General features: G+C 37.3%; 1 protein-coding gene across 1 annotated transcript; it reads left to right on the forward strand.

Moving 5' to 3' along the window:
- The first annotated feature begins 102 nt into the window (after window positions 1-102).
- Window positions 103-24,757, forward strand: Spcs2 (signal peptidase complex subunit 2). The gene is made up of 5 exons (XM_047516043.1): window positions 103-259; window positions 13,752-13,835; window positions 14,488-14,648; window positions 17,635-17,769; window positions 22,431-24,757. Exons 1-5 carry the CDS (start codon window positions 149-151, stop codon window positions 22,615-22,617), a joined length of 678 nt encoding a protein of 225 aa, XP_047371999.1. The 5' UTR covers window positions 103-148; the 3' UTR covers window positions 22,618-24,757.
- Window positions 24,758-26,019: the final 1,262 nt, after the last annotated feature.

Genomic DNA, 26,019 nt, shown 5'->3' on the forward strand with positions numbered 1-26,019 from the left:
AGCTCCGCGGTCACTTCCGCTGATAACCTCGCGTCAGCCCGCCCCGAATTACGGATCCCGATGGACTCCGCGCGGCGCGTCAGGCCGGCAGATTCAGCCAATCGGCTTCCGACAAGTCGGAGGGGAGGGAGACGCAGAAGCAGACAAGATGGCGGCGGCGGCTGCACAGGGCGGGAGAAGTGGTGGCGGAGGCAGTAGTGGGGCTGGCGGTGGCCCCAGCTGCGGGACAGGCAGCGGCCGCAGCGGTTTGTTAGATAAGGTGAGGAGTCGGTTCTTGGGGATAGTCCAACTCTGGGGAGGCTTGGGAAGCGGCGAGACCACCTTCCCATCCCCGCCCCCTTATTTTCGGCGGCCTCTTGAGGGAAGCCCTTGTCTAGCCCTCCTGTGCTCGCTTGTAGCCCGTTCACCTCACACTTCAAGCCCGAACTTTCTTTACGTCTTCTTTTCTTCTCAGAAGTGTCACTAGTCCTTAATGCTGGCCACCACAGCTTCGTCTTGATTACTCCCACACATCAATGTGGCCATCGCTTTTCCCTTGTGCTGATGCCCACCGTACAAAGAGCCCTTCACTGACGGGTAAAATTTGAAGCCCAAAGGAATTAAAGAATCTGCTTGAAGTTGGTAAAACACAAACTCCTCACCACGTCACCCTCGTGTGCTGCTGCAGATTCCATGTGTTCCTTGAGTCATTTTGCTTACTGAAGTTTTTGGGCATTTTTATTACGCCGAATAATGAAAACATTTGAGTGTTGACTTACCGAAAACAGGGCTGCCGCTGAGCTGAAAAGAAAGATTTTCCCCTCGTGTCTTCTTTACCCTCCCTTCTCCGCCTGTTAGCGAGCGAGTGCTTGCCCCTTTCCTTCTGTGCCCGTCAGGGTTTTTTGTTTTTTAATTGCACTCTTAGCAACAAGGGTTTAAAGGAAAGGAAAGGGGGGGGGGAGAGTAAAACTGTACCTGGGTTGCCCTTTCTTATCCTTTGCACAGCATGTAGGAAGAAATAGATGCAGGGAAAGCGAGGTCCTAGTATTGGTTCTGTCTGTGACCTTGTTGTATACTTGCTCTATCTACGTTTATTCATCTGCAGAATGAGAGATTTAACCTAAATGTACCCTAAGGTCTTTCATATGGTAAACAGGATTTTTTTACTTTCATTGGAAACAGCTTTGAGACTTTCCTGTGCCTAACACATGGTAGGTGCTTAAGAAATGAATACATGATGGTATGGAGAGGCTCAGATTTGGATCTTTTTTGTCTTTTTGTGTCTTATGGGTTCTTACACTTTTAACCTTTAAAAGACAGGAATGTATTCTGGAATCTGGAATAGTAAATTTCTTCAAGACATGTGAGAGCATTGGGAATTAATGGACAGTTTCATATACAAATTCTATTTTTCTGTTAAGCCAGTACCTCACGACCTGTGCTTGTTTTATTTTATTTTTAAAAATTTCCCTACTGACTGTTCTTCGTCCACCCTCCAATCGTATCATCAAACATTAAGCATGGGCCTTCTGCTGAGGCAGAAATTACTAAATAAGGTGTCCCTCTATGTCTGTTGAGATTTGGTTCCAGGAGCTGTGGATTTTGACACTGGAGGATGCTCAAGTCCCTTATATAAAATGGTGTAGTATTTACATATAAACTGCACATCTCCAGTATGCTTTAAATTACCTATAGATTACTTATAGTATATAATGGTATGTAAATAATGCTATGCTATATCCTTTAGGGAATAATGACAATAAAAAAGTATACATGTTTAGGACAGTTGCATTTTTTTCTGAATATTTTTGATTCATGGTTGGTTAATCTGTGAATGTACAATCTGGATTTGGAGGGCCAGCTGTATGTACTACATGGCATCATTGTGTTATTAGAAGAACCTAGATTTTGGGGTATTTCTGCTCCTTGGAAACAGTATGAAGACTGGCAAGTCAGTTAGCCTCACTAAGCTTCTTTTCTGCATCTGAAATATTAGGTCTCTGGCACCTACATTACAGATTTTTTTGGAAGACTCAAATGTGACAATATACATTAATAATCTCTGTACTCTATAGTGTCCAGTACAGATGTGTGATTGTGGAGGAGTACATCAAGAATCCTTTTAGAACTGGGTGAGGTGGTGCACTCCTGTTATCCTAGTGGGTCAGGAGGTTGAGATATGAGGATTGCAAGTTCAAAGCCAACCTCAGCAACTTAGTGAGACCCTGTCTCAAAAAATAAAAAGGGATGAGGATGTGGCTTAGTGGTTAAATGCCTGTGGATTCAATCACCTGTATCAAAAAAAAAAAAAACAAAACAAAACATAAAAGAATCCTATTAGGGAGTACTACATAACCTAATATGAGAGATGAGGTAGTCAAAATATTATTAAATATATTTAAGGAAGTATATGGTATATCCAAAAATATGCCTTTTGCAGAAATTTAAATGAGAGAATGATCCTTAGATGTAGTTGAGGGTGAGGGCTCTAGGGGAATGTCTCTTAGATCTGAGAGTGGAGATCAGACCTTAATTTGAGGGAGAGGAGAAAAGCATATCATTTAAGAAAGTCTCCTGGAGCAAGATGATCAGAATGTGAGGGTACCTTAGGTTTCTCAGGTAGCTAGTTAACTGGAAGGTTCTCTAAGGGGACTTAGTGACATATAAAATCATATTGGGGTGGGCATGGTTTGCTTGAAGTTGGAGTAGAAACTTTTAATAGTTTTTGAGACTGGGTAAAGTTTTTTTAGGAAGTTATTCAGATAATTTGGAGAGGTGGAAATTAGAAGTCTTCTACTAAGGACCTATGCCATACCAGTGTATAGGATTTCATGGAAAGAAACCTAAGTTTGAATTCTTGTGTAACATGCTAAAAGCCATATTGCCTTAGATAAGTTATATATTACTGAACTTGAATTTCCTTATTACAATAAATATTGTGAACATACATAGTCTTATTGTAAAGATTAAATAGTAGTATATTGGTAAATGTTCTTTTAAAGGGCTGTATAAAAATGGAATAATGGGCTGGGGTTCAGTGGCACTAACATGAATGAGGCACTGGGTTTGATCCTTAGTACTGCATACAAAAATAAGCAAATAAAATAAAGCCATGCTGTCCATCTACAACTACCAAAAATAAAAAATAAAAAAATAAAAGGAATGACAAAATGATGAGAACTCCAACTTGAGTAGCAGAAATAGATATAAAGGCCTCACAAAGGAGCACTTGGAAGTTTTAAGCAAGAAGCAAGGACAGAAGAGAAAATAGAAACTGTTTAAGTGCTTTTTCTTGGAAAATTTCATTTCAACCTTACATTGAATTCTGAATTTTGCTAAATCTTATTGCACATGGAAATGAATCGGTCACCTAATATGTCATACTGCCTTGTATTTCTTCACCCATTTGTATTTGTCCAGTTACCTTTGAAGGATTCTCTATAGTGCTCAAGTCAGTAACTACTTACAAGCATTGATTTTAACAGGAAAAAAAAAACAAAAAAAACACCTACTTCAGTGTTCAGAAACAGCTTAGAGGATGATGTATTTAATTCTATGAAAATTGAGGGTACTGTGGGAGAGAGCATGATAAAATTGTTCTCAGTGGAGCAGGATTGGAATGAATAGAGCAGCTTTTGCTCTGTGGGAACGAGAGGCTGTTACCTTTAATAGTCCTTTAGTTCGATTTATCTTGATTTTGAGGGGGAGGGTTTTAATTTCTGCAGCTGTAGTTTCATTTGCTATAAAGAATAATAATAAAATAAGGCACATGTACTTCTAGCTTTCTCTGAACAGATGTGAATTTCTGCTCCTCTGAAACTGACTTTAAGAACACAGCAATTCTTGTTTACTGATTTTGAAAACAAGTATGCAAATTTTCTTCCGGCCTCCTTAACTTAATGACTTGACTTAGTTCATTGCACAAAGTTGCTTTGCCCAAAATATATTAAGGCATTTTTTTCTGAGTGGCAGCTATAAATAAAAGCTGCTTGCTTAATTTGTTTTGGCTATTAACATTGATATGTTAAACTGAGCTTTCTGAAGCTGTGTGCAGTCTCTTTTAACCTCATACCTGGAGTCTGTCTTTTGTCTGAGCTGTCAGCCTGATCTTAAAACACAGATTTTCTATTTTAGTTGGGAGCTTAAGCTCTGGAGCTAAACTTGTCTAGCTTTGAATTCTGGCTCTGCCGTCTTCCTGATGTGCCTTATTGGGCAAGTTAATAAATCTCTTTGTATCTCAGTTTCCGCATCTGTAAATTGGGGATAATAATGATATTTGCCTAAAAAGGTAGTGTCTGGCACACAGTAAGCACTCAAGAAAAAATATGTATATGTATAAATATATATAATTCCTACTTATAGCTGGTTCTTCTGGGTTTCAGTTCCTTAGATAAATAAACATTTATCACAATGTGAGGTTTATTTACACGAAATTCCCTTGGGTATTGTTAAGAATAACAGATTTTTGGACCTCTTCTCACATCTGTATTAGATTCTGTAGAGTTGAGGCCTGAACATTGCATTTTTCACACATCTCTTTTATTCTGCATTTTAACAGTGACCTTCACATTGAGGACTACTGGTCAGATTCTGTGTATATTTTGAATGTATAGTCAAATATGTATAATGATGGTCTGAATGTATAATACAAGGCAGGAAAAAGAATCAAGGTTAACAGGTATTTGTTCCATAAACTGGATGAGTAGAGGTGTCTTTTATTGAAATGAGGAAGATTGGGAGAAAAACACTTTGAGGGAAAAGCAGAAATCAAGAATTCGATTCTCCCTGGGACAGTGGTGCACACTTCCAGTCCCAGCTCTTTGAGAGGCTAAGACAGGAGGACTGAAAGTTTGAAGCCAGTCTGGACAACTTACTGAGACCCTGTCTCAAAAGAAAACATTTTAAAAGTCTGGGGAATGTAACTCAATGGTGAAGTGCTTGCCCAGCATGTTTAAGACCCTGAGTTCCATCCCTGGTACTACCAAAATAAAAGAATTGGACTATTTAAGTCTGATGTTGTAAGACATTTAAGTGCAGAGGGCAACAGGTGTTGAGCACATAGGTTGGTGCATAGGAGATGTCTAGGTTGGAAATATAAATGTAGACGTTATCCATTTGTACATGGCACTTAAACCCTAACACTTGGGATCTCCTTGGGATGAGTGTAGGCAGAGAAAAGGGCCAAGGACAAGATCAGGAGCTTGCCAATATTTACTGATCAGGAAGAAGACAAAAATCAAATAAAGAAGTCAGATGTCAGGAAGGAAGGTAAGTGGTGTCCTGGAAGCTAAAGTTCACCGTCTAGTGACTTTTTTTTTTAAGTATACTCACAAGGTTATTCAACATTACCACTAATTTCAGAATTTTAAAAACATTTAATTAATTTATTTATTTTTGTGGTATTGAGGATTGAGCCCCAGGGATGCCAGATTTTCTACTACTGAGTGATACCCCCCAACAACCCCCCCTACCTTTTTTTTTTTTTTTTTTTTTAAATTTTGAGACAGGATCTTGCTGAGTTGCCAAGGCAGCCTCAAACTTGTGGGCCTCCTGCCTCAGTCTCTTGAGTAGCTGGGATTATAGGTATGTGCCACCACACATGGCTCTCAGAATATTTTTATAATCCCCAAAAGAAACCCCATATGCTAACAGTCATATCTTGTTCTTTCCCTCAGCCCCTAGCAGACACAGGTCTGATTTTTTTATCAAGTGGTGCTGGGTATTGAACTCAGGACCTCACACATGCTAGGTCAGCACTCTGCCACTAAGCTCTTCCTCCCAGCCCCCACAGATCTACTTTTTTTTTTTTTTTTTTTTTTTTTTGTCTCCAGGGATTTGTCTATTCTGGCCATTTCATATGGAATTTTAAAATATTTGGCATTTTGTGACCATCTTCTTTTACTCAATGTTTTCAAGATTCATCCATATCATATCATGTATTATTACTTTATTCATTTTTATGGCCAAATTATAATCCATTGTGCAGTTGTACCACATTTTGTTTACCCATTTATCAACTGACTTTTGAGTTCTTTCTATTTTGATTATTCTACTATAGACATTAGTTTAAGATAGACATTTTCTATTCTCTATAATACACCTAGGAGTAAAATTCCTGGGTCTTAACGATAACTGTTGAAAGCAACTGTCAAACTGTTTTCCCCTGTGGCTGAACCATTTTATATTCCCACTAGGAATTTTTTCCCCCTGCTAGGAATGTTTGAAGGAATTTACCATACAGCTACATTTTTCTGAACTGATTATATACAGTTCTTGGAATGTATGACCTGCCACCTCTATAGAATAAGGACTCATCTCACACCCTTACCTCTGCAGTTGTTTCACTTTGAACCATTTTTAGTCTTATACTTCACATATACTGGGATCAATGATGGGATGTTTAAACCATGGATTCAGTGTCTGGAGCTGGCTCCCAAAGAACAGTAGTAGTATATGCTTGTTAAGTCATGGGGTCAGGCTGGTACAGAAGCAGCCTAGTCATTGCTAATATAGTTTGCGGCAGAGCAGAGAAGGCAATGGAAAATATCTAAGAGTCAGTTTCTCTGGAGTTGCCACTAATGTGTATGTTCATAATGTAATTGACACATGGTAATTATAATTTCCAGCTAACTATAGTCATAAGTGCAACCACTAATAAGCACTAGTAAGCCAGTGGTTTCCTTTGCAGTGTTTTTTTTGGCCATTTTTTATTAAAAAAAAAGATTGAAATTGAAGATTTGGTGTGTTGCTAAGAGCTGTAATCTCTTCTTTGGGTTATCATGGGTTTTCTGAATTGGGATCTAAATTAGGTGACTGCAGTCTCAAGATAGACATTTTCTTCCCAAATTGAACGCTTTTTTTTCTTGTTTTCGAACTTATTTCTACTGATGTTTTCTTGCTAAATGTGTGCATGTGAAGGGGGTTGGAATTCATATATATGTACAACTCAAATAGTAATCTCAGCCTCTGAGTCTTCTTTTAGTTTTCGTTATTTCATTTTGGTGTAGAAAATTCTGAAATCAAAGGGAAGAAAAATATAATTAAGAGTGGAAACAGCTCAAGCTCCACACATAGAAAGGGATAGTTATCCTTTTTCCTTCTGTTGTCCTTTTCCTGGAAAATGACACAGTGACTCAGACAGGTTATCCAAAGCCCTAATTCTTGGTAGGTGGTCATCTCTTTTGTGTTCTTTATAACTGTTCTGTCACTAAGCTCTGCTAATTCTGCATCATAAGTATTCCCTTTTCATCCCCCTGCTGCTGCTTGTTGAGCATTCAGTTTTAGTACTTAGGTTAGGCACCATCTGATGTGTTTGTCTGTGTTGGTTACTCCCCTGAAGACCATCTGCCAGGTTGCTACTAAAATGACTTTTTAAAAAAACAAACAAATTTTTCATTTCCCTGCTTAAAATGCTGTCCATTGCTTGCCTCAGAATAAAGTTCAAATTCTTCAGCCTTGTAAATAATACTGTGTAGAATATGGTTCCCCACTCATATGCCTTGTTTCCTACTATTTTTCGCCCTTGCAGCTAATATCCATCTTCTGAAATGGCTACATCAAAGAAGGGAGAGAAAAAGTTTATTGACTTTTCTTAGAGCTGTGCTCAGTTCTTTAAATCAGAGTGGGGTCCTTTCATTGACCACTCATTCTTGTCCCTTGTTCTTCATCTATCCAGTAAGGCATCAAGTATGCTCGTTTGATCAAAGATGACTTCTCCTCCTGTTGGTGGTGCAGGAAAGTGATTTCTTTAAAATAATACTTTTGAGCTCTATTTGCAGCCAAATTGCAGTTGATTTTATTTTTTTTAATTTATTTTATTTTTTGCGGTACTGGGGATCGAACTCAGGGCCTTGTGCTTGAGAGGCAAGCACTCTACCAGCTGAGCTATCTCCCCAGCCCGCAGTTGATTTTAAATTGAGGGGGAAATGGTAAGTTCAAAATTTTGGGTATTTTGCATGTTTCTTGGGCATATTTGAGATTAAAATACTCTTTCTAGATTTCTTTATATTGTTAGAGCTTGTTTGATAGAAATCAGTATATACTGTATAGCTGTCCTTTCAAGGATCTCTGCTTTATGTTCTATTTGGTGTGTGTGTGTTTGTGTGTGTGTGGTGCTGGGGATTGAACTCGGGGCCTTGTTCATGCAACTGAGCTATATCCCCAGTACTTGTTTCTCTGTTTTTGATAGCTAATAATTTCTTTCCTTATACTTTATAGAAAGTATTGCTAATTAGTGAAGAAGCATGGATTTTGAAATCAGTAAAACCTTATTTGATTATTGGTTTTACCACTTACAGATTTCACTTTTGGCAAGTTTTTTTTTTTTTTTTTTTTTTTTTAATCCTTAGTGTTATCTGTAGAAGGAGGATAACTGTTCTTAATTCTTGGGATTCTTGTAAGGATTAAATGGGGTAGAATATATGTTCTTAACTCCTGGGATTCTTGTAAGGATTAAATGAGGTAGAATATATAAACATACATACGTATGTAGAACATATATGTATTCAAGAAATGGTAGCTATGACTATACCTTTTGCCTGCTTTCCAAAAGAAATTCTGTAAACAGGAACCAGTGAGATAATTTCAGCCATGTGTACAGTAGTTGTCAAGGAAGAAGTTTTTATTTTATTTTATTTTTTTTTTGGCAGTACTGGGGAATCGAACTCAGGGCCTTGTGCTTGCAAGGCAAGCACTCTACCAGCTGAGCTATCTCCCCAGCCCAAAGTTAATGTTTTAGAAGTCCCTTTTTTTCTACGTTTTTTATTTATGAGGATTCAGACAGTTTAAAAAAATTAATAGCTATTAACACTATATTATGTTTCTGACTCAGAAAATGCAATAATATACAGTTCCTGACACCTAATGAGGGAGATAAAACTTATTTATAGTCAACTAACCATGATCACAGTGTATTATATAGTTTTACATAATTACTAACAATAGCTAATTTTAATAAGTACTCTCTATTTACCAGGCATTGTGCTATTTCATAATTGCAGTATTTAATCCTCATTCCAACATGTAGATAATTTTACTACTCTGAATTTACAAGTGAATAAACTAAGATTTTAGACAGATTAAGTTATTTGCACAATATCTCCCCAGCTGTTAAGTGTAAAAGTGAAGATTTGAATTCAAGTAACCTGACTCCACACTTCTTGAATAATAAGAACTCACCTTATTGGTTGAGGAAGAAAATGTATTTGCCTACATCTGTTTGTATTCAGTCTAACTGCAATCACTTTGTGGTTTGAAGTACAGTTTATCTTTGAGACTAAGACCACAAACAGAACAGAGATGAAAACAAGTGGAAAAAATAAAGTTCTTTTACTGAAGAAGGAACACTTGTTTTGGGGTGGGGGAGAGGGATGGTACTGGGGATTTAACCAAGGGCCTTGCACTTGCTAGGCAAGCACTCTACCACTGAAATACATCCCCAGCCTTTTTTAACTTTTTAAGTTTTATTTTGAGCTGGAAGCAATGACACATATCTATAATCCCAGTGCTCAGGAGACTGAGGCAGGAATATAAATTCAAAGCCAGCCTCAGCAACTTAGCAAGGCACTAAGCAACTCAGTGAGACCCTGTCTCTAAATAAAATTTTAAAAAAGGGCTAGGTCTGGGGCTTAGTGGGAAAGCACCCCCGGTTCAATCTCTGGTACCCTACCCCCCAAAAAAAATCTTTTTTGGGGGGCTAGGGAGATAGCTCAGTTGGTAGAGTGCTTGCCTTGTAAGCACAAGGCCCTGGGCTCGATCCCCAGCACCAAAAAAAAAAAAATTTTTTTTTTTTAAATTTTGAGACAGGCTCTTACTAAGTTGCCCAGGTTGTCCTTGAACCTGAAATCTTCCTGCCTCAGCTTCCCAAGTAGCTGGGTTATAGGTGTGCATTACTGTGTCTGACTTAGGAAGGAAACCCCCCCCCCCTTTTTTTTTTTTGGTACTGAGAATTGAACCCAAGTGCTTAACCACTGAGCCATATCCCCAGCCTTTTACTATTTTATTTAGAGACAGGGTCTCACTGAGGTACTTAGGGCCCCACTGAATTGGTGAGGCTGGCTTTAAACTAGCAATCCTCCTGCCTCAGCTACTGGGATTGGAAACCCTTTACACCCCCACCCCCACCCCTTTTTTTTTTTTTTTAAATAGTGAGCCATGTATTTGTAAGTTAACTGGAAAGATTTTTTTTTTTTTTTTTTTTTGGATGGCACTTAACATCCCTGAATCCTAGTTTTCTAATCTAAAGGACAGTAGTTTCCAGATTCATGGTCTGCTTGGTCCTTCATAGTGGCGTTAGCAGTTTTGTAGATGAAATTTGGCCTGTGTAAGGGACGTACGTTTTGAACATTTAGATACTGATTGCAAAAAGAGCTTTTTATACAGTTTTCAGGAATCAGAATGGCTTCAGAAATATCAGTAGTCACACATTATTGAAACAATGGATTAAAATGTCAAACTTTATTTTTGCAGGGGGTACTGGGGATTGAACTCAGGAGTGCTTAACCACTGAGCCATATTCCCAGCCCATTTTTGTATTTTATTTAGAGATAGGGTCTCACTGAGTTGCCTAGGGCCTTGCTAAATTGGTGAGACTGGCTTTGAACTCGCAATCCTCATGCCTCAGCCTCTTAAGCTGCTGGGATCACCCCAGCTATGTGCAGACTTTTTAAGGAGAAATAATTTTCTATTATTCAAGTATAGAGGGTACATTTTCAGATGCATGAGATCTCTAAATTTATTTCCATTACACACTTTTCAAGGAAAACACTAGATTTGTGCTTCACTAAATCAAGTGAATAGTGAACCAAGGAAAGAGTAAGATATAATAAGAAAATGGAATCCAGTCCAAGAGAGAGATAAGGGAACCCCAGTGTCATAGTAAAGGTAGAGTCCAGGATGACAGTTACACAGTAGGACTGGAAAGCAGCCCATTTAGATTGAAGCAAGTCTGAAGTCTCCAAAAGAGTTTTCTCTAAGAAGTGGAAATTCTTAGAGTCCTTGAATTGAATCCTTGAATTGTTCACATAAGCAGTTTGTGCACAACAAGCCACTCTTCTTATTTGGGGAATGTTTTATGTCACTGTGGGAACTGTTTAACAGATGCCATTCCAAGACCAGCTTTGCAAAAAGGTCTTTCTAAGGGTGTCAGGCTCGTTCTTTTTTTTTTTTTTTTTTGTGGTGCTGGGGATCAAACCCAGGGCCTTGTGCTTGCAAGGCAAGCACTCTACCAACTGAGCTATCTCCCCAGCCTCTTATGCTCTTTTCTGCACACTGTCCGTCACTAATTTATCCTCTGAGGTCCCATGTGTTTTTTCCTTTCTATTGCAACTTTTACTTAGTGTGAAGGAAGGCGAGAGTGAGGGAAAAAAAGATTCTAAAATAACTGAGAGCAGCAGAGAGATCAGGAAGAGTACCATGTATTTTAGTCTTGAGTAGTTGAGAATGATGGCAAATAACACTCAAGAAAAATAAGAATCTTAGGTCACTGCCCTCTTTATTTACTTTGAAATGGGCTAAGGTTTTTCATGCATACAAGAAATCAAATTATAATCTTTCTTGTGCCTTATGTCATTTACTAGAAATATTCCTGTTTTACTTGTTCCAGGTATCAGACATTGGAGTTAAGGCTGAGGCTATTTTAGCACACATTGAAGTATCTGCTTTTTTTTTTTTTTCCTTCCTTCCTTCCTTTATTCCTTCCTTCCTGGTACTGGGGATTGGACCCCCAAACCTTTTAAATTTTTTTAAATTTTGAGACAGAGTCTCACTAAGTTGCTGAGGCTCGCCTCTGAACTTTCCATAACCTGCCTCAGCCTCCTAAGTAGCTAGGATTAGAGATGTGTGCCGCAGCACTCCTGCTTTTGTGTTTTATCCCTAAACATTGCTAAGAAATTGTCCTGTGAATTGTAGAGGCGAGTTTCTCTTCTGGGATGCACTGCAGACAATGATACTGTCTTAGTTGACAGCATCTGTGCTCTTTGAGAATATGATTTTTTTCTTTTTTAGAATTACTTAAAACTTTTAAATGACTTTATTCTGACTTTATTTCATAAATAATTAAAATTTTATTGTGAATTTACGAGTTTTTTCTTTCACTTGTGGCTATCAAAATGAGATTTACTTGACTGAGTGCATATGATCTAGCTCTTTAGCTAGAAAACGTTGTAATTCATGATTCAATTTATATTTTTAGAATTTGACACCCTATACAATTTGTAAGTTGGAAGGTTATTAGAATCAGTATTGTTGCATGCTATCATGAGTAATGTTATAAAAGAAAAATTTTGTTTTTATAAGGCATCAGAGGGAAAAATTTTGATTGACTTAATCACTTTTTAAGTATGACTATTTTAGTTTATGGGTTTTTGGGTTTTTTTTTCCCTCAACAGACTTCATGAACAGTTCTTTTTTATATACTGGCCTATAGACTCACAGTCAAATTTAAAAAGGTTGATGAGATATAATGGTTTCTGTTCTTCAGTAAGCTAATTTATTCTGCATTTCCTACTGGTTTATAATATTTATGAAATACAATATTTCTTTACTCAATCTAAAATAAGAGTTGCTAATAAAAATGAAAAAAAAAAGAACAATGTTGGCTATTGTGATCTGACAAGATTTATCAGATTATTTATAAGTACTGTGTTCCACCTAAGCTGCATTCACTTAATGACTTGAATTTGAGATTTTTTTTACCATATAATATACTCACATGTTTTTAAAAATTTTAGAGGCACACATTTGAAGTCTCACTCTCACCCATTTCCCTCTACCTTTCTAGGATATCTGGATGTACCATAGTTGGTTTAACTAGTCCCTTATAGATAGGCACTTGAATTACTTCTATTTTATTCTACTATAAACAATACTGCAGTCAGTAGCTTTATATATTATTTCACATGTGTTTAGTTATAGAAAAATTTCCAGAAATTGAGGTTGAATCCAGGGAGCTAAATTCACTTGTAGATCTTGTAATATTTTGAACATCTACTAGCAACATTTGAGAGGATCAGTTGCCTCTGAATTGGCAGTATTTGGGAAACTTCTAAACCTCGTTGATAACAAAATTAAAACAAAGTTTGTCCAAAGTCTCATACCTGGGACTGGGTCAGGGACTTGGTTTGTGGTTGAAAATTCAGTGCTCTAACAGATTGTACTAGATTTATTGTACATGCTATAAAATTAAAATTAAGACATGCTGTTAAAATGTAAAAGTTGTTAACCTACAAACCAACAAGTTTTTTTTTTTTTTTTTAACTTGTTTTTGTTTATTTTTGTGGTGGTGCTGGGGATTGAGCCTAGGGCCTTGTGCATGCTAGGCAAGCACTCTACCAGCCTAGCTATAACCGCACCCCTGACGAAGAAGTATTAAAGGAAACCCTGCCCATTCTCTTTAGTGTCTGTAAATTCCCGTATGTATTTTCTGAGTTGTAGTTTTGTAGTTCATGAAATAATGAACAAATGGAATTTTTTTCTTTACTCACATTTGTGTGAAATGGATGGGGGTGGAGAATATGAGTTCACACAGAGACTAGCCCGTGTAAGTATTCTTGTTCTGGGCTTGTATAAGATTTTGACTTCTCTACTTGGAGATTGTAAACATCATATGTACATCAAGAGTACTGCCTGATTCTAGTGGCCTAGTCTTGTCTCCTTCAGCCTTTCTTTTCTTTTCTTCCTTTTCCTTTTCCTTTTCCTTTTTCTTTTCCTTTTCCTGGCCTTTCCAACTAAGATGTCAAGTTCCTTGATGAACAATTTTTCTCTTTGTTTTACAGTGGAAAATTGATGATAAGCCTGTAAAAATTGACAAATGGGATGGATCAGCTGTGAAAAACTCTTTGGATGATTCTGCCAAAAAGGTACGTTCTTGAGCGTCCTTGAGCATGTATACAGCTGACAACCCATTTCCTGGAGGATGTTTTTCCTCTGTTAACTTGAAGTGTCCTTAATTTTCTTTTTTTTTTTTAATTTTTATTTATATGTGGTCATGAGAATCGAACTCAGTGCCTCATGCATGCTAAGCGAATGCGCTACCACTGAGCCACAACCTCAGCCCCTTAATTTTCAATATTAGAAAATAAGGCAGAAAGCAGTTACCAGAACTCTTACAGAATAGGGGGAAAGTGTGTTAAAATATAAATGTTGACTATCTCAAGAAAGTTGGTAATTTATTGTTTTTGAGATTAATTCCCTTAACGCACAGAAGGTTGAGAGAAGATTGGTCATTTATCCATGATTAGTCATTTCTCCATTTGAAAAGGGAAAAGAAAATTTTAATTGTATCCTATGGGAAAAGTTGAGGATTTAAAAAAAAAAAATGTAAGGAGTTGATGAATTTTTTTTCTGGGATCTTTTATAAATGACTCAAGTCATCTTTGGTTAGAGGGTAAAATACAGGTTGGAGAGAACTATTTGTTAATTCATATAATTATTTTTCATAGAAATCAAGAATAAAAGCAGGTAGCATGAAGAAAACATTCCTGGCAGTTTGATTCCTTTTCTTCTTACTAGGTACTTCTGGAAAAGTACAAGTATGTGGAGAATTTTGGGCTAATTGACGGTCGCCTCACCATCTGTACCATCTCCTGTTTCTTTGCCATAGTGGCTTTGATTTGGGATTATATGCACCCCTTTCCGGAGTCCAAACCCGTTTTGGCTCTTTGTGTTATATCATATCCTTTACTTATACTCAGGTTTGTTTCCTACCAACAGTCTTTACATATCTCTTGGTGCCTGCCTATGTTAGAATTTAACATAATAAGCATTTAGATTTGTTTAGTGTCTTTGATTATTTTAGGTTTAATATGGTGGTTTTATCTGTAATTCACTTTAGTTGTTAACATAGAAATTGTTATAATTATTATATGAGCACTTAATAGCAACCATATAGGAATAATGAAAGCCAGCTTGTCTCACTTCTAGCCCCAAATTTTCTCCATTAGACCAGGCTGCTTTAAACCATTTACACAGAGTATTAGAAAAGCATCACAGTTTGGAGGGTCAGAAGTCAGATTTCCTTGAAGCTGAGGGGCTGGACTGGGAGTTACTGACTATGGTATAAGTTTGGCTTGTATTACAGTAGAGTTAAGAACCTCTTCTGGAACCATAGAACATGGGTTTGAAATCCTATGTGATGGTAATCTTTTTTTTTTTTTTTTTTTTTAATGTGGTGCTGAGGCTCGAACCCAGTGGCTCACAGATGCTAGGCAAGCGCTCTACCACTGAGCCATAACCCCAGCCCTGTGTGTGTACTCTTGTGGTGATAAGAAATTAAAATTTTTGAGACTGAATTTCTCTCACTTGTAGGTAATATTTGGAATTATCATGAAGATTAAATGAGATTTTATAATTGACTTGGTATGTAATGTGGTTGCTAACTTAAAATGATCCAATCTAAGATTTTCTTTTTTTAAAAAATTATTTTTAGTTGTAGATGTACACAATATCTTTATTTCATTTTTATGTAGTGCTGAGAATTGAACCCAGTGCCTCACATATGCTCGGCAAACGCTCTACCACTGAGCTACAACCCCAGCCCTCAGTCTAAGATTTTCTAAGTTTTCAAATTATAGCTGAAACAAAAAGCAAAAAGGAAAGATACATAAAAAGATTTCCCAATGTTATTATGTTATGAAAGAGTGCCTATGTAACCATTGTTTTTTGCTTTCAGTACAGTATTCAGTAAATTACATGAGCTGCTCAGCACTTCACTATAAAATAGACTTTGCGTTTAATGATTTTAAACACTGCAGGCTAATGTAAGTGTTCTGAGCGTAGATGTTCGTTAAGGTTAGGTATACTAATTGCATTTTTGACTTAACAATGTTTCCATAATTCCGTTGTCAGTTGAGGAGCATTTCTCCTCTCTTTTTTATAGTAAATTTAGAATTATGACTATTACCATTTTGATAAATCATCCATAAATGAAGCATAATTGTTCTAATTGTACATATTGTGTGATCACACTGGTCATGCAGTCATACATGTACGTCATATATGTACATGAGGTAATGTCTATTTCACTCTGTCCTTCCTACCTGCACTTTATTTTTAACTTAAGAAAAGTATAGTATACGTCTTTACATGTTAGTACATGCAGCTCTCTATCTTTTTTTGGTACTGGGGAGTGAATCTAGGGGCACTTAACCACTCCACAAACCCAGCCCTATTTTGTATTTTATTTAGAGACAGAGTTCAGACCCTAAGTAACACAGTTACATAGGGTCTTGGTAAGTTGCTGAGGCTGGCTTTGAACTGCAATCCTCCTCCCTCAGCCTCCCAAGCCACTGGGATTACAGACTTGGGCCACACGCCTGGCTCTGTATCATTAATAGTCACTGAGGGTCTGCTATGTGCCAACATTGTGCTAGTTAAAACAAATTATTAAACAACGTTGCCTGTACCTGAAATATTTTTAAAAGATTCTACCCTCAGAGGCAGTTAGCAAGCCATCTTATATAAGCAGACCCTGATCAAAAATGGTATTGTCCAATCAGTGTCAAATGATAGTCCCCAGAATTGGCACTATGTGATCCTTGATCCCTTTCAGTAACCAGATTTATCTCCCAGTATGAATTTTTCACTATTAAAACAGTTCAAAAGAATTATAACAGACTCTGTAGATGGTTCTAAGGGAACTCCAGAGGTTTGAACAGTGACAGCAACAGGAGACCTCCTTTTATGGTACTTTGATTATATTTGTTTAAAACAAAGCAAGATCGAGTCAGTTTTATATATGATAGTAGTAACTACCATTATAAATCTGTGTGCTAGACACAATATATACAGATATATTTATGTTTAAACCTCATGACAATTCTAAAAAGTTGCTGTTTTCTCCATTTTAAAAGAGGTGAGAATACTTGGGCAAGAAAACATAATTTGTCACACTTCTGTTGGTTAAAGACCAAGATTCAAATCTTAGGATCACCTCACTCCAAAGTCTGTATGCTTTGCACTATACTTTCCTGACTCTCCTGTTTATAATATTTTAATAACAATGTACACAAAACTCTTGTGCCAGTTTCTAGCACACAGTGCCTGTCAGATATGGTGGGCAATGCTGTTAAGTGAATGTAATAGTAAGCCCATATATACATAGGAAATAATTGATCGTATAGTATAACTAATTTGAAGTCACTTTTCTTCTAGTGACCTTGAAATTGGTGGAATGTGGTCAAGTCCATTGTGATTATTGTGTTTTTTAAAATAGAGAAATAGCACAAATTATAATGGAGTCTTGACAGGCTAGGTAATAGGATCTTACTACACGTCTTTGAGCATAAAAGATGAGAACTGGTTTGTGCCCTGTAGTTTTTTCTTCTTTTTTGAGATGTTTGGAGGATTAATCAGCCTTGTTTCTCTTGGTACATAAACACAGGATGTTTTTGCAGTAAGGCAAAATCGACCGTTTTTAAGACTATCACGAGGGGCTGGGGTTGTAGCTCAGTGGCAGAGTGCTTACCTAGCACGTGTAAGGCACTGGATTTGATCCTCAGCACCATATAAAATAAACAAACAAAATAAAGGCATGCTGTTCATCTACAACTACAAAAAAAATTCAAAAAGATTATGAAAGTTTTTGTGTTCTTTGGTCAGTTTGTGTTGTTTCTCTTTTGTTTGCATGTTTATGTGATTTCCCCTTAACTTTATTTGAACCTATTTTGTGATGATGGGGATTCTGACAATTTATACCTCATATAAGGAGAAGAGCATCTTTCTTGTGGCTCACAGGAAGGATCCTACTGGGATGGATCCTGATGATATTTGGCAACTGTCCTCCAGTCTCAAAAGGTAATGACTCATAAATTCTTAAGTTTTAGTGTTGAATTTGCCCCAGGGTGTTGTCATTATTAGCAGCAACTATTAAGTGTGTATTCTATGCAGATCATGCATGGCACTGGTGATGTAAAATGAAGAAAGGGATATGAATGAACGATGTAAAAGATTTTTCCTAACACTGCATGCAGTTCTGAGATTGGGTTATCACAGAAATGCTCTGAGGATAAACCATCTAAGAAAATACTTTGGTGAAATGATAAAGATCTTTTTTTTTCCTTTGTGTTGAGTTAACAAATGACAACAGTAATAAGATCAGTTATCTTTGAAAAACCTGTTTAGCTTTGTACCTTCTGTGATCCTGACTGCACTCTGAATGCTGTCAAGAATCTCTGGATCATTGCTCTGTATAACTTTATAAAGCATAATCCAGAGTCCATATAAGTACCCAGAAGGGAGTCCATTTGCCAGCTCACAAAAGTCATTGTGTGACTTTTGGTAAATTATGTAAACAATCTGAGCTTTGGTGAAGTCAAAGATGACTCCTTAGAGTTATTGGGAAGATATGATAGCAGTTATAATAATAGCAAAATTCCATTATACCATTTACCATAATAGCAAATGTATTACATTTACTATTTATCAGGAATTGTGCTAAATACCTCAATAGATAAGAATACAGGCACAAAGGTTACGTTGATTCTTCCAGCATCGTGTAATCTAAAAGTTTGAGTCCAGAAATCATGCCTTAGTCATTAACTAAAAACACGTGGTACACTTACTAGCACAAAGTAGACCCTCAAATTATAATTATCCATGTATGAAGATAACATAGCATCAGCACCAAATGCTCTCTTTCCTTGCTGATCTGTGAAAATGTCTATGAGGAAGGGGAGCAGACCTTCATTCTGATGTTGTAACTGAGTTCTTGCTTATCCCTGGGGCAGGGCTTCTAACTCCTTTTGACCTCAGCCATTGTGAATGTGAACTTTTTCCCAGGCTACTGAGGAAGAGTTGTGTAATTCTAGAATCTAGCAACATCTTGATTTCATTATTTTTATTTTGACATGTTTTTTAACAGCCTTATTGGGATACACTTCACCACCTATACAGTTCACCCTTTAAAGTATATAGTCTATTGGTTTCTAGTGTATTTACAGTTATTTGCAATCATTATCTTAGTCAATCCTAGAACATTTTCATTACCTCAAACAAAACCCTGTAACCTTTAGCTATTTCCCTGTTTCCCTCAACTCTGAGCAATTTCCCCCAACTCTGAGCAATTTCCTATCTACTTACTATATAAAAATCTTCTGTGAACATTGCATGTGAATTGTAGAATGTATGACCTGTTGAGGCCTTTTGTGACTGGCTTCTTTCACTTAGCATAATATTTTCAAGGTTTAGCCATGCTATAGCATTCTTCACTACTTCATTCCTTTTAATGGCTGAATAATATCCCATTGCAAAGATATATCACATTTTGTTTACCCATTCATCAATTGATGGTGAAATTTGGGTTGTTAACACCTTTTGGCTATTGTGAATAATGCTGCTATAAACATCTGTATACATGTTTTTGTGTGTATGAATTTTCATTTCTCTTGGAGAGGAGTTACTAAATCATATAGTAACTCTTCAATTGTTGGAGGAATTGCCAACCTGTTTAACAGAGTAGCTGCACCATTTTACAGTTCCACTAGCAGTGTATAAAGTTTCTGATTTTTCTATATTCCCTGCTGATTTTTGCCAGCTACCATATTGTTGGTGGAGAACATTCTTCTGTCCTCCCAACTCCTCCTTCTCCCCTAGTAGAGTGACTTAGTAGTTTAATAGTGCCTGATTCTGATGTCTTGTTCCATAGCTGCCCTATGAAATGGCAGTGAAAGGTTTCACAGACCATCATTTGCCATTTTCAAATGATTTGAAATGCTTTGTGATTTATGTAAGGATTGTGCAGTTCATTTGCTTCTCAGCACATTTATTATATACCCTGAACTCCATTAGCACATGAAACCTTTTAGCATCTGTCCTTCATGATATCTCTTTCTTGAATGTCCCTTTCAAAGCACATATTTTTACTCTGGCAATATTGTGGAGTTATAATTTACTGAGTTCTCCAGTTGACCCTGTGTCTTCAGTCAAGATTGTCCTCACTGGGTTGATTATCTGCCACCTGCTTCCTACTTGTTTTCTCTTCTAAGTAGTACTCCCTGACATAACTTAGTCTAGGCAAGCACTCTGCCACTGAGCTACAGCCCCAGCCCCTTTATTTTATTTTTTTTAAGTTGTAGATGGATCCAGTATCTTTATTTTTATGTGGTGCAGAGGATCAAACCCTGCCTCACATGGGTGAGGCAAGCGCTCTACCACTGAGCTACAGCCCAAACCTCCTTTCTTTCTTTTTTGACTATAACTCTGTCCTTTCCTAAGTCTTGGTGATCTCCATGTCCAGATAGGTGACTTCTTTCTTTTTTTCCCCAGTACTGTGGCCTCTTTGTTTTACTTCTGTCCACTAATTACCTTGTTTTCTACCACATCTTAAACACTTACTTCCATGGATATGCCCTAGACCTTTCCATAACTAACTACTTCCAATAATTTCCATTTTAAGTATTCCACTCTCTGACCTGTGCTTCTTGGTTTTTGTGTGTTTGTTTTTGTTTTAAGTTCTTCTACTTCTCCATTCTTATAGAATACTGGAGTCATTTTGACTCATGTTTCTCCAGTCCGTCAACAAATCCTGTTAGCTCTACTGTGTAAATGTATTCAGTCTGACCATTTGCCATCTGGATTGCTACTATCATTTCCCAGTTAGGTTTCTGTAATAATGTTCTAATGGATTTCTACAGCTGCTTCCCCTGCCATCTCTTCCCAGCATAGCAGTCAGAGTGATCTGTCTGAAATGTCAGATCAACTCAGTCTTCTGCTCAAAACTCTTATGCAGAGAAAAAACTTAACATCCTAATTATGATTTAGAAGTTAATACATATCTATCGTCTGCACCCCTAATCAGTGACTGTCATTCTCTTCCACTTCATTCTGTTCACCTTGACCCTTTTCAGCTCTGCATTGCAGGTGTGTTCTTGCCTAAGGGCCTTTGCACTTGTAGCTTCCTCTGCATGGAATATCAATTTCCCAGATAGTTTGTTCTCTCACCTTCTTTGGGCTCCGCTGAAACACTTGCCTAGTAAAACTTTCCTGCCCCACTATATTTAAAAGAACATCTTTGTTTTTTGGTTTCCTCATACACACTAAAATGAAAATCCCTAAATGGCATATGTTTACCTATATTGTTCATTGCTGTCTATTCTTAGCATCTGAAACTACCTAATACATACAGGTGGAGCTCCATAAATATTTGAGTTAATGAATAGCTATTTCTGAAATGCATCAGGTCACAACTCATCAGATCATATCCTGCCATCAAAGGACTGTTACTGCCAATAAAACTGGGCCCAGAAGTTAAAAAAAAAAATTAGCAACAAGTGATCAGAGCTTGAGAAAAATCTTTTGAGGTGTTTAAAGTAGTTCAAGGGCTTCACTAGTCATTACCCAAGTTGGGATAATGATCAACAGCTTATTGAAGAGTTGTGATTTGGGGGGCTATAGTTAACAGTAGTCACCATTCTAACCATGATAGTAATCCTACAAGTAAGTGGAAGTTTTCCCATTTTAAACATGCAGAAATAGATACCTAAGAAACTTCTTTATCTAAGGATAATACCTGCATGATAATCCACTGAATGTTCCATAATAAGTGGATAGAAACAGCTGGTGAGGAGTGTGTCAGCCTGCCAGAAGTTGGTGTCATTAAACCCTCTTGAATGGATGGAAATAGTAAAGATCTTCCTGGTACCTTAAGTGTAACAGGAATCTCTGGAGTTCGTGTAGCAGTGGGTATGGAATCAGTAGAAATTAGAACTCAATTTTTACAGATTGCAGGGGCTAAGCAGCCTGAAATTGGGGAGCCTCCTTGATAGCAAGGATTCTTTATTCATAAAAATGCCATGCTAAGAGTAAGCAGTTAAGACAAAAATCCTTGCCCTCAAGAATTTCCCAATCTGGTAAAAAACACAAATACACAAACTCATTTCAGTACAGATAATTGTGTTGAAAGCATGAGAGCTATCTTTAGATCTGATATATAATTTAGTATTTGAACTGAATATTAACTGATGGTGCTGTGAAAGAAGGAGACACATGTGACCCAGATAAGAGTGTTTGGGAAGTCTTTGCCAGAAAGTTTTGTGCCCAAGTACAAAGGATTCACATGTTCCCTATATTGCTAATGCCCAGCTTATTCTTTCAGAAACACTTGGTGCTCTATTGTTACTGGTTGCATCTGTGCTGTTGGTTTTTTTTCCCTTCAGTTTTAAAGCTTTTTATTATACATATTTTTAAATATACAAAAAACAGTCAAAGTAACACAATTCCCATGTGCTTATTTCCCAGTTGCAGTAACTGTCTGCATTTTGCCAGTCTTGTGTGACATAAGCACATACATTTTTCTTCTCACTGAAATATTTTGAAACAAAACCTGGATATCATAATCAATCATCCCCAAATAACTTTAGGAAAATACCACCATCACACTCAGCAGTATTAATAATATTTCGTAATATCTTCTAATACTGTGTTTGCTTTTGATATGTTCTCTTTGCCCTGATGCTTAGGTTTGATGACAAATATACCCTGAAGCTGACCTTCATCAGTGGGAGAACAAAGCAGCAACGGGAAGCCGAATTCACCAAGTCCATTGCCAAGTTTTTTGACCACAGCGGGACACTGGTCATGGATGCATACGAGCCTGAAATATCCAGGCTCCATGACAGTCTTGCCACAGAAAGAAAAATAAAATAGCCAATTCTAAAAGCAGCCCTCTTTCTGCTGGATCATGCTGAATTACTGGATGGGTGGGGGAAGAAACAGAACTTAAAATGGGTAAAGTAAGAAATGTTTAAAATGTCCCTTTTTTGTCCTGAAATTTTAGTCCCTTATGGAAAAATAGGATTTTCTAGCACAGATATGAGAAGTTGTAGCTCTTATGTCTAGCTGTAGCTTCCTTGGTCTGCCAATTGTGTTGTTTTGACTTGCTTTGGAAAAGCATTCTTGCTAAAAGCTGTACAAGACTTTTTTCTTTTGTACCTAGTAGTACTTTCTATAGTATAGCTTTGTGCCATGCAGCATTTGAAGACTCAGTTTTAAAAAATTGTTAACCTGTTTTTGACTTTGTGTTAATTCCTGTTTCAACAACTTTCCACACACCATTTTTGTGGGTGTGTATATATCTGACTTGGGAAGAATTACCAAAAAAAAAAAAAAAAACCCAGAAAACAAAAATACCAACTTTTAAATTTGTTTAAAACAGACCTGCCTGTTACATTTTGTGTTCTTAACCAATTGAAGAAATCATTGGCATTTTTAGTTTTATATTGCCTGTTTTCCACTAGTATATCCCTATTGATTTGTTTATGCCCTTTATTAACTGCCATTTTCTAAAATTTTTTTCAATAAAAGGAAAGAAGATGTGAAAAAATGGAGTCATAGTCTTGATGGAAGGAACAGAGCAGCAAGTGCTAACAGTTTTACTACTATCATAGATTTCTTTCATTTCTAGGCTGTCTCACTATTTCTAGAGCTCTGAGAATCTGTAGCTGAGGAACTCTTAGCTCTGGTGAGAATAGTAAGAACACTCATTACTTGGTCCCAGGAAGTGCTCCAAGTACCGTATATGTATTAACTCACTGAAACCCACAGTACTCCTAAGAGGTAGGTATTCTTATTATCCCTATTTTGTAGATGAGGAAGCTGAGACTCAAACTTGAATAATTTGTCATACATCTCTTAATAGACCCCGTTCTGTCTCCAGAGTTTGTGTTTCTGTGGTGACAAAACAGCATCACCAGGGGATGTTGATGCATGCCTGTAATCCCAGCTACTTGGGAGGCTGAGGCAGGAGGATGGCAGATTTGAGACCAGCCTGGGCCACTTAGGGAGACTCTGTCACAAAACAAAAAGTCCTGATATAACTCAGTGCTAGAGCACTTGCCTAGCATATGTGAGGTCCTGGGTTTGATCCCTGTTACCAAAAAATCTTTTACCATATTTCTGCAGCCTAGTCTGAGAAGAGCTCAGCCTTGCCTAGATCCTGTGACCTTTAGGAATAATGTTCATCCAGCCTCATAAAAGTGCAGTTCCAACTGTGCTTATTAGTACCACTAAGGAGAGGGTCACCAATGTTTTTCATTATTTGCAAATTTCAGCTGCTAATGTGTATTTAGTGTTTGTAGTATTTTTATTTTAGAGGCAATATTTTTTTGCTTCAGAAAAATCTTAAGAAATAAAAGATGCAAAGTGTTTGTATACACACAAAGTTGTATTTTTCTTTTGAACTGAATTCCTCTCAGTTTAGAACTCTTTCTCTCACCAATTCTCTACCTTATCTCCACCCAGATTAACCACATTGTACATCCCAAACCTCGTCTCCATGATGGAAATCATCTAGGAAAGCTACACTGATTTTATAGAGTATATCCTGTCACCACTAACAGCCTTTTCTGTTATTCAGTAGAATGTTCTGAATGATCCAACTGAAAGCACATATGTGCAGGTAACTCTCCTGACATCCATGCTACCTTAAAAATCAAGAGAAATTCTTATAACATTTTCATGCCATGGATCTTTTTGATATTCTTGTGTTTTCTATGGTCCACTTGTCAGACTAATGTTTTGAATGCTTACATTTAACATTGCTTGTTAATGAGGAAGTGGGGTGGTGGTTAGCTCTAAATAGTGGGAAATAACTTCAAAGATTGCTCTGGTTTGGATCTGAAATGTTCCCTAAAGGCTCATTTGTTGAAGGCTTGATCCCCAACCTGTGGTACTATTGGAAGGTGGTCCAACTTTTAGGAGGTGGCCCCTACTATGTGGAAATTATGTTATTGGAAGGGATACTGGAACCCAGCCCTCCCCCCCTTTTTTTTTTGTTTCCTGGTCACCATGAAGTAAATAGGTTTGCTGCACCATATGTTCCCTTCCATGGTTTCCTGTCTTGCCACAGACCCAAAGCAACAGTGCCAAATGACCATGAACTGAAACCTCTGAAACTGAGCCAAAATAAATCTTTCCTCCTTTAAATTGACTTACGAGGTATTTTCTCACAGTAACAGAAAACTAACAAAGATAATTGCTTAAAAGATGCCCTGTTTTTTAGACTCTCCTCTGGTTGGGAGGACTTCCTGATTAATCTGACAACCAGCCTCATTTCTGCTCCATTTTAACTAGTTACTGATTGATATATGTACACACACACACACACACTTTTTTGTTTTTTGTTTTGCTTTTGGATGAGCAGCAGGTTCCTCTTTTCAGAGAGACATGCACTTAAAATGAGCATAAAAAAGGATATTCTCTTTCTGCTGTGAGTAAAAACCAAGCAAATTATTTACAATTTTGACTGATTTGCTTGGGAAATGAGAGATTTGAATGTGTAGTGTGTTTTAGGGAAGAATGGAAACTTTGAGCTGCCTTACAGCCAGTCTTCTACAGTCTATCATACCAGCCAGCCTTCTGCAGTCTATCATACCAGCCGTAGACCTGTGCAGACAATAATAAAGGCCTCCGAGTGTTTTGCAGTTGATCTGGGTTGACATTGAAGGAGCTTTGGGCCTTACAGGGAGATTTCTCTAACAGACTCTTCTGGGAAACTGTTGATGAGGATTGAGTAATATTTGGGCTCTTGGTGCCCTGGATTAGGTGACCCATTGAAGAAGAAGAAACTGGGAGAGATAATGCATGAGCCCTGAATGTCCCTGAACATTCTTGATTTGTATGAAAGCAACATGCTGACCACTGTCTTCCTAGGCCATACCTCTGTATTCTGTTGACAGTAAACTACTTTGTGAGCAGGGTTTTGCATTGCTTACTATAAAAGGGTTGAATCCACAACATCAGGGTCTGCACGCAGAGGCATCCATCTAAGTCCACCTTGTGGCACTTTTGAGAGTAGGAGCCATGGGGAACTGGCACAAACATTATGCTCATGTTTCTTATTGTACTATAAGTAATAAAGTTTTTTTTTTTTTTTTTTTTTTTTTTTTTTGTCTGATCCTGGAGTCCCTCATCTTCTGCTAACATCATGAAAGAATAGCAGGCTAACTTCTAGCTTGCAAGTAGGATAAAATTAAAATTCTAGACTCTTCATAGGCTCTGAATTTTTTTCCCCCAGTGGGCAGAGAATATTTATAGACAGAAAGCAGAAAT

The sequence above is a fragment of the Sciurus carolinensis genome, chromosome 11 (genome assembly GCF_902686445.1).
Source record: "Sciurus carolinensis chromosome 11, mSciCar1.2, whole genome shotgun sequence".
In the NCBI taxonomy this organism is placed as follows: Eukaryota; Metazoa; Chordata; class Mammalia; order Rodentia; family Sciuridae; genus Sciurus; species Sciurus carolinensis.

What these genes read in the sequence shown, in the direction of transcription:
- Spcs2 (XM_047516043.1), top strand. Translation starts at nt 149, where the DNA reads ATGGCGGCGGCGGCTGCACAGGGCGGGAGAAGTGGTGGCGGAGGCAGT. An exon ending in GCAGCGGTTTGTTAGATAAG is followed by an intron (nt 260 to 13,751) that starts GTGAGGAGTCGG and finishes TTTGTTTTACAG; the next exon opens with TGGAAAATTGATGATAAGCC. An exon ending in TGGATGATTCTGCCAAAAAG is followed by an intron (nt 13,836 to 14,487) that starts GTACGTTCTTGA and finishes TCTTCTTACTAG; the next exon opens with GTACTTCTGGAAAAGTACAA.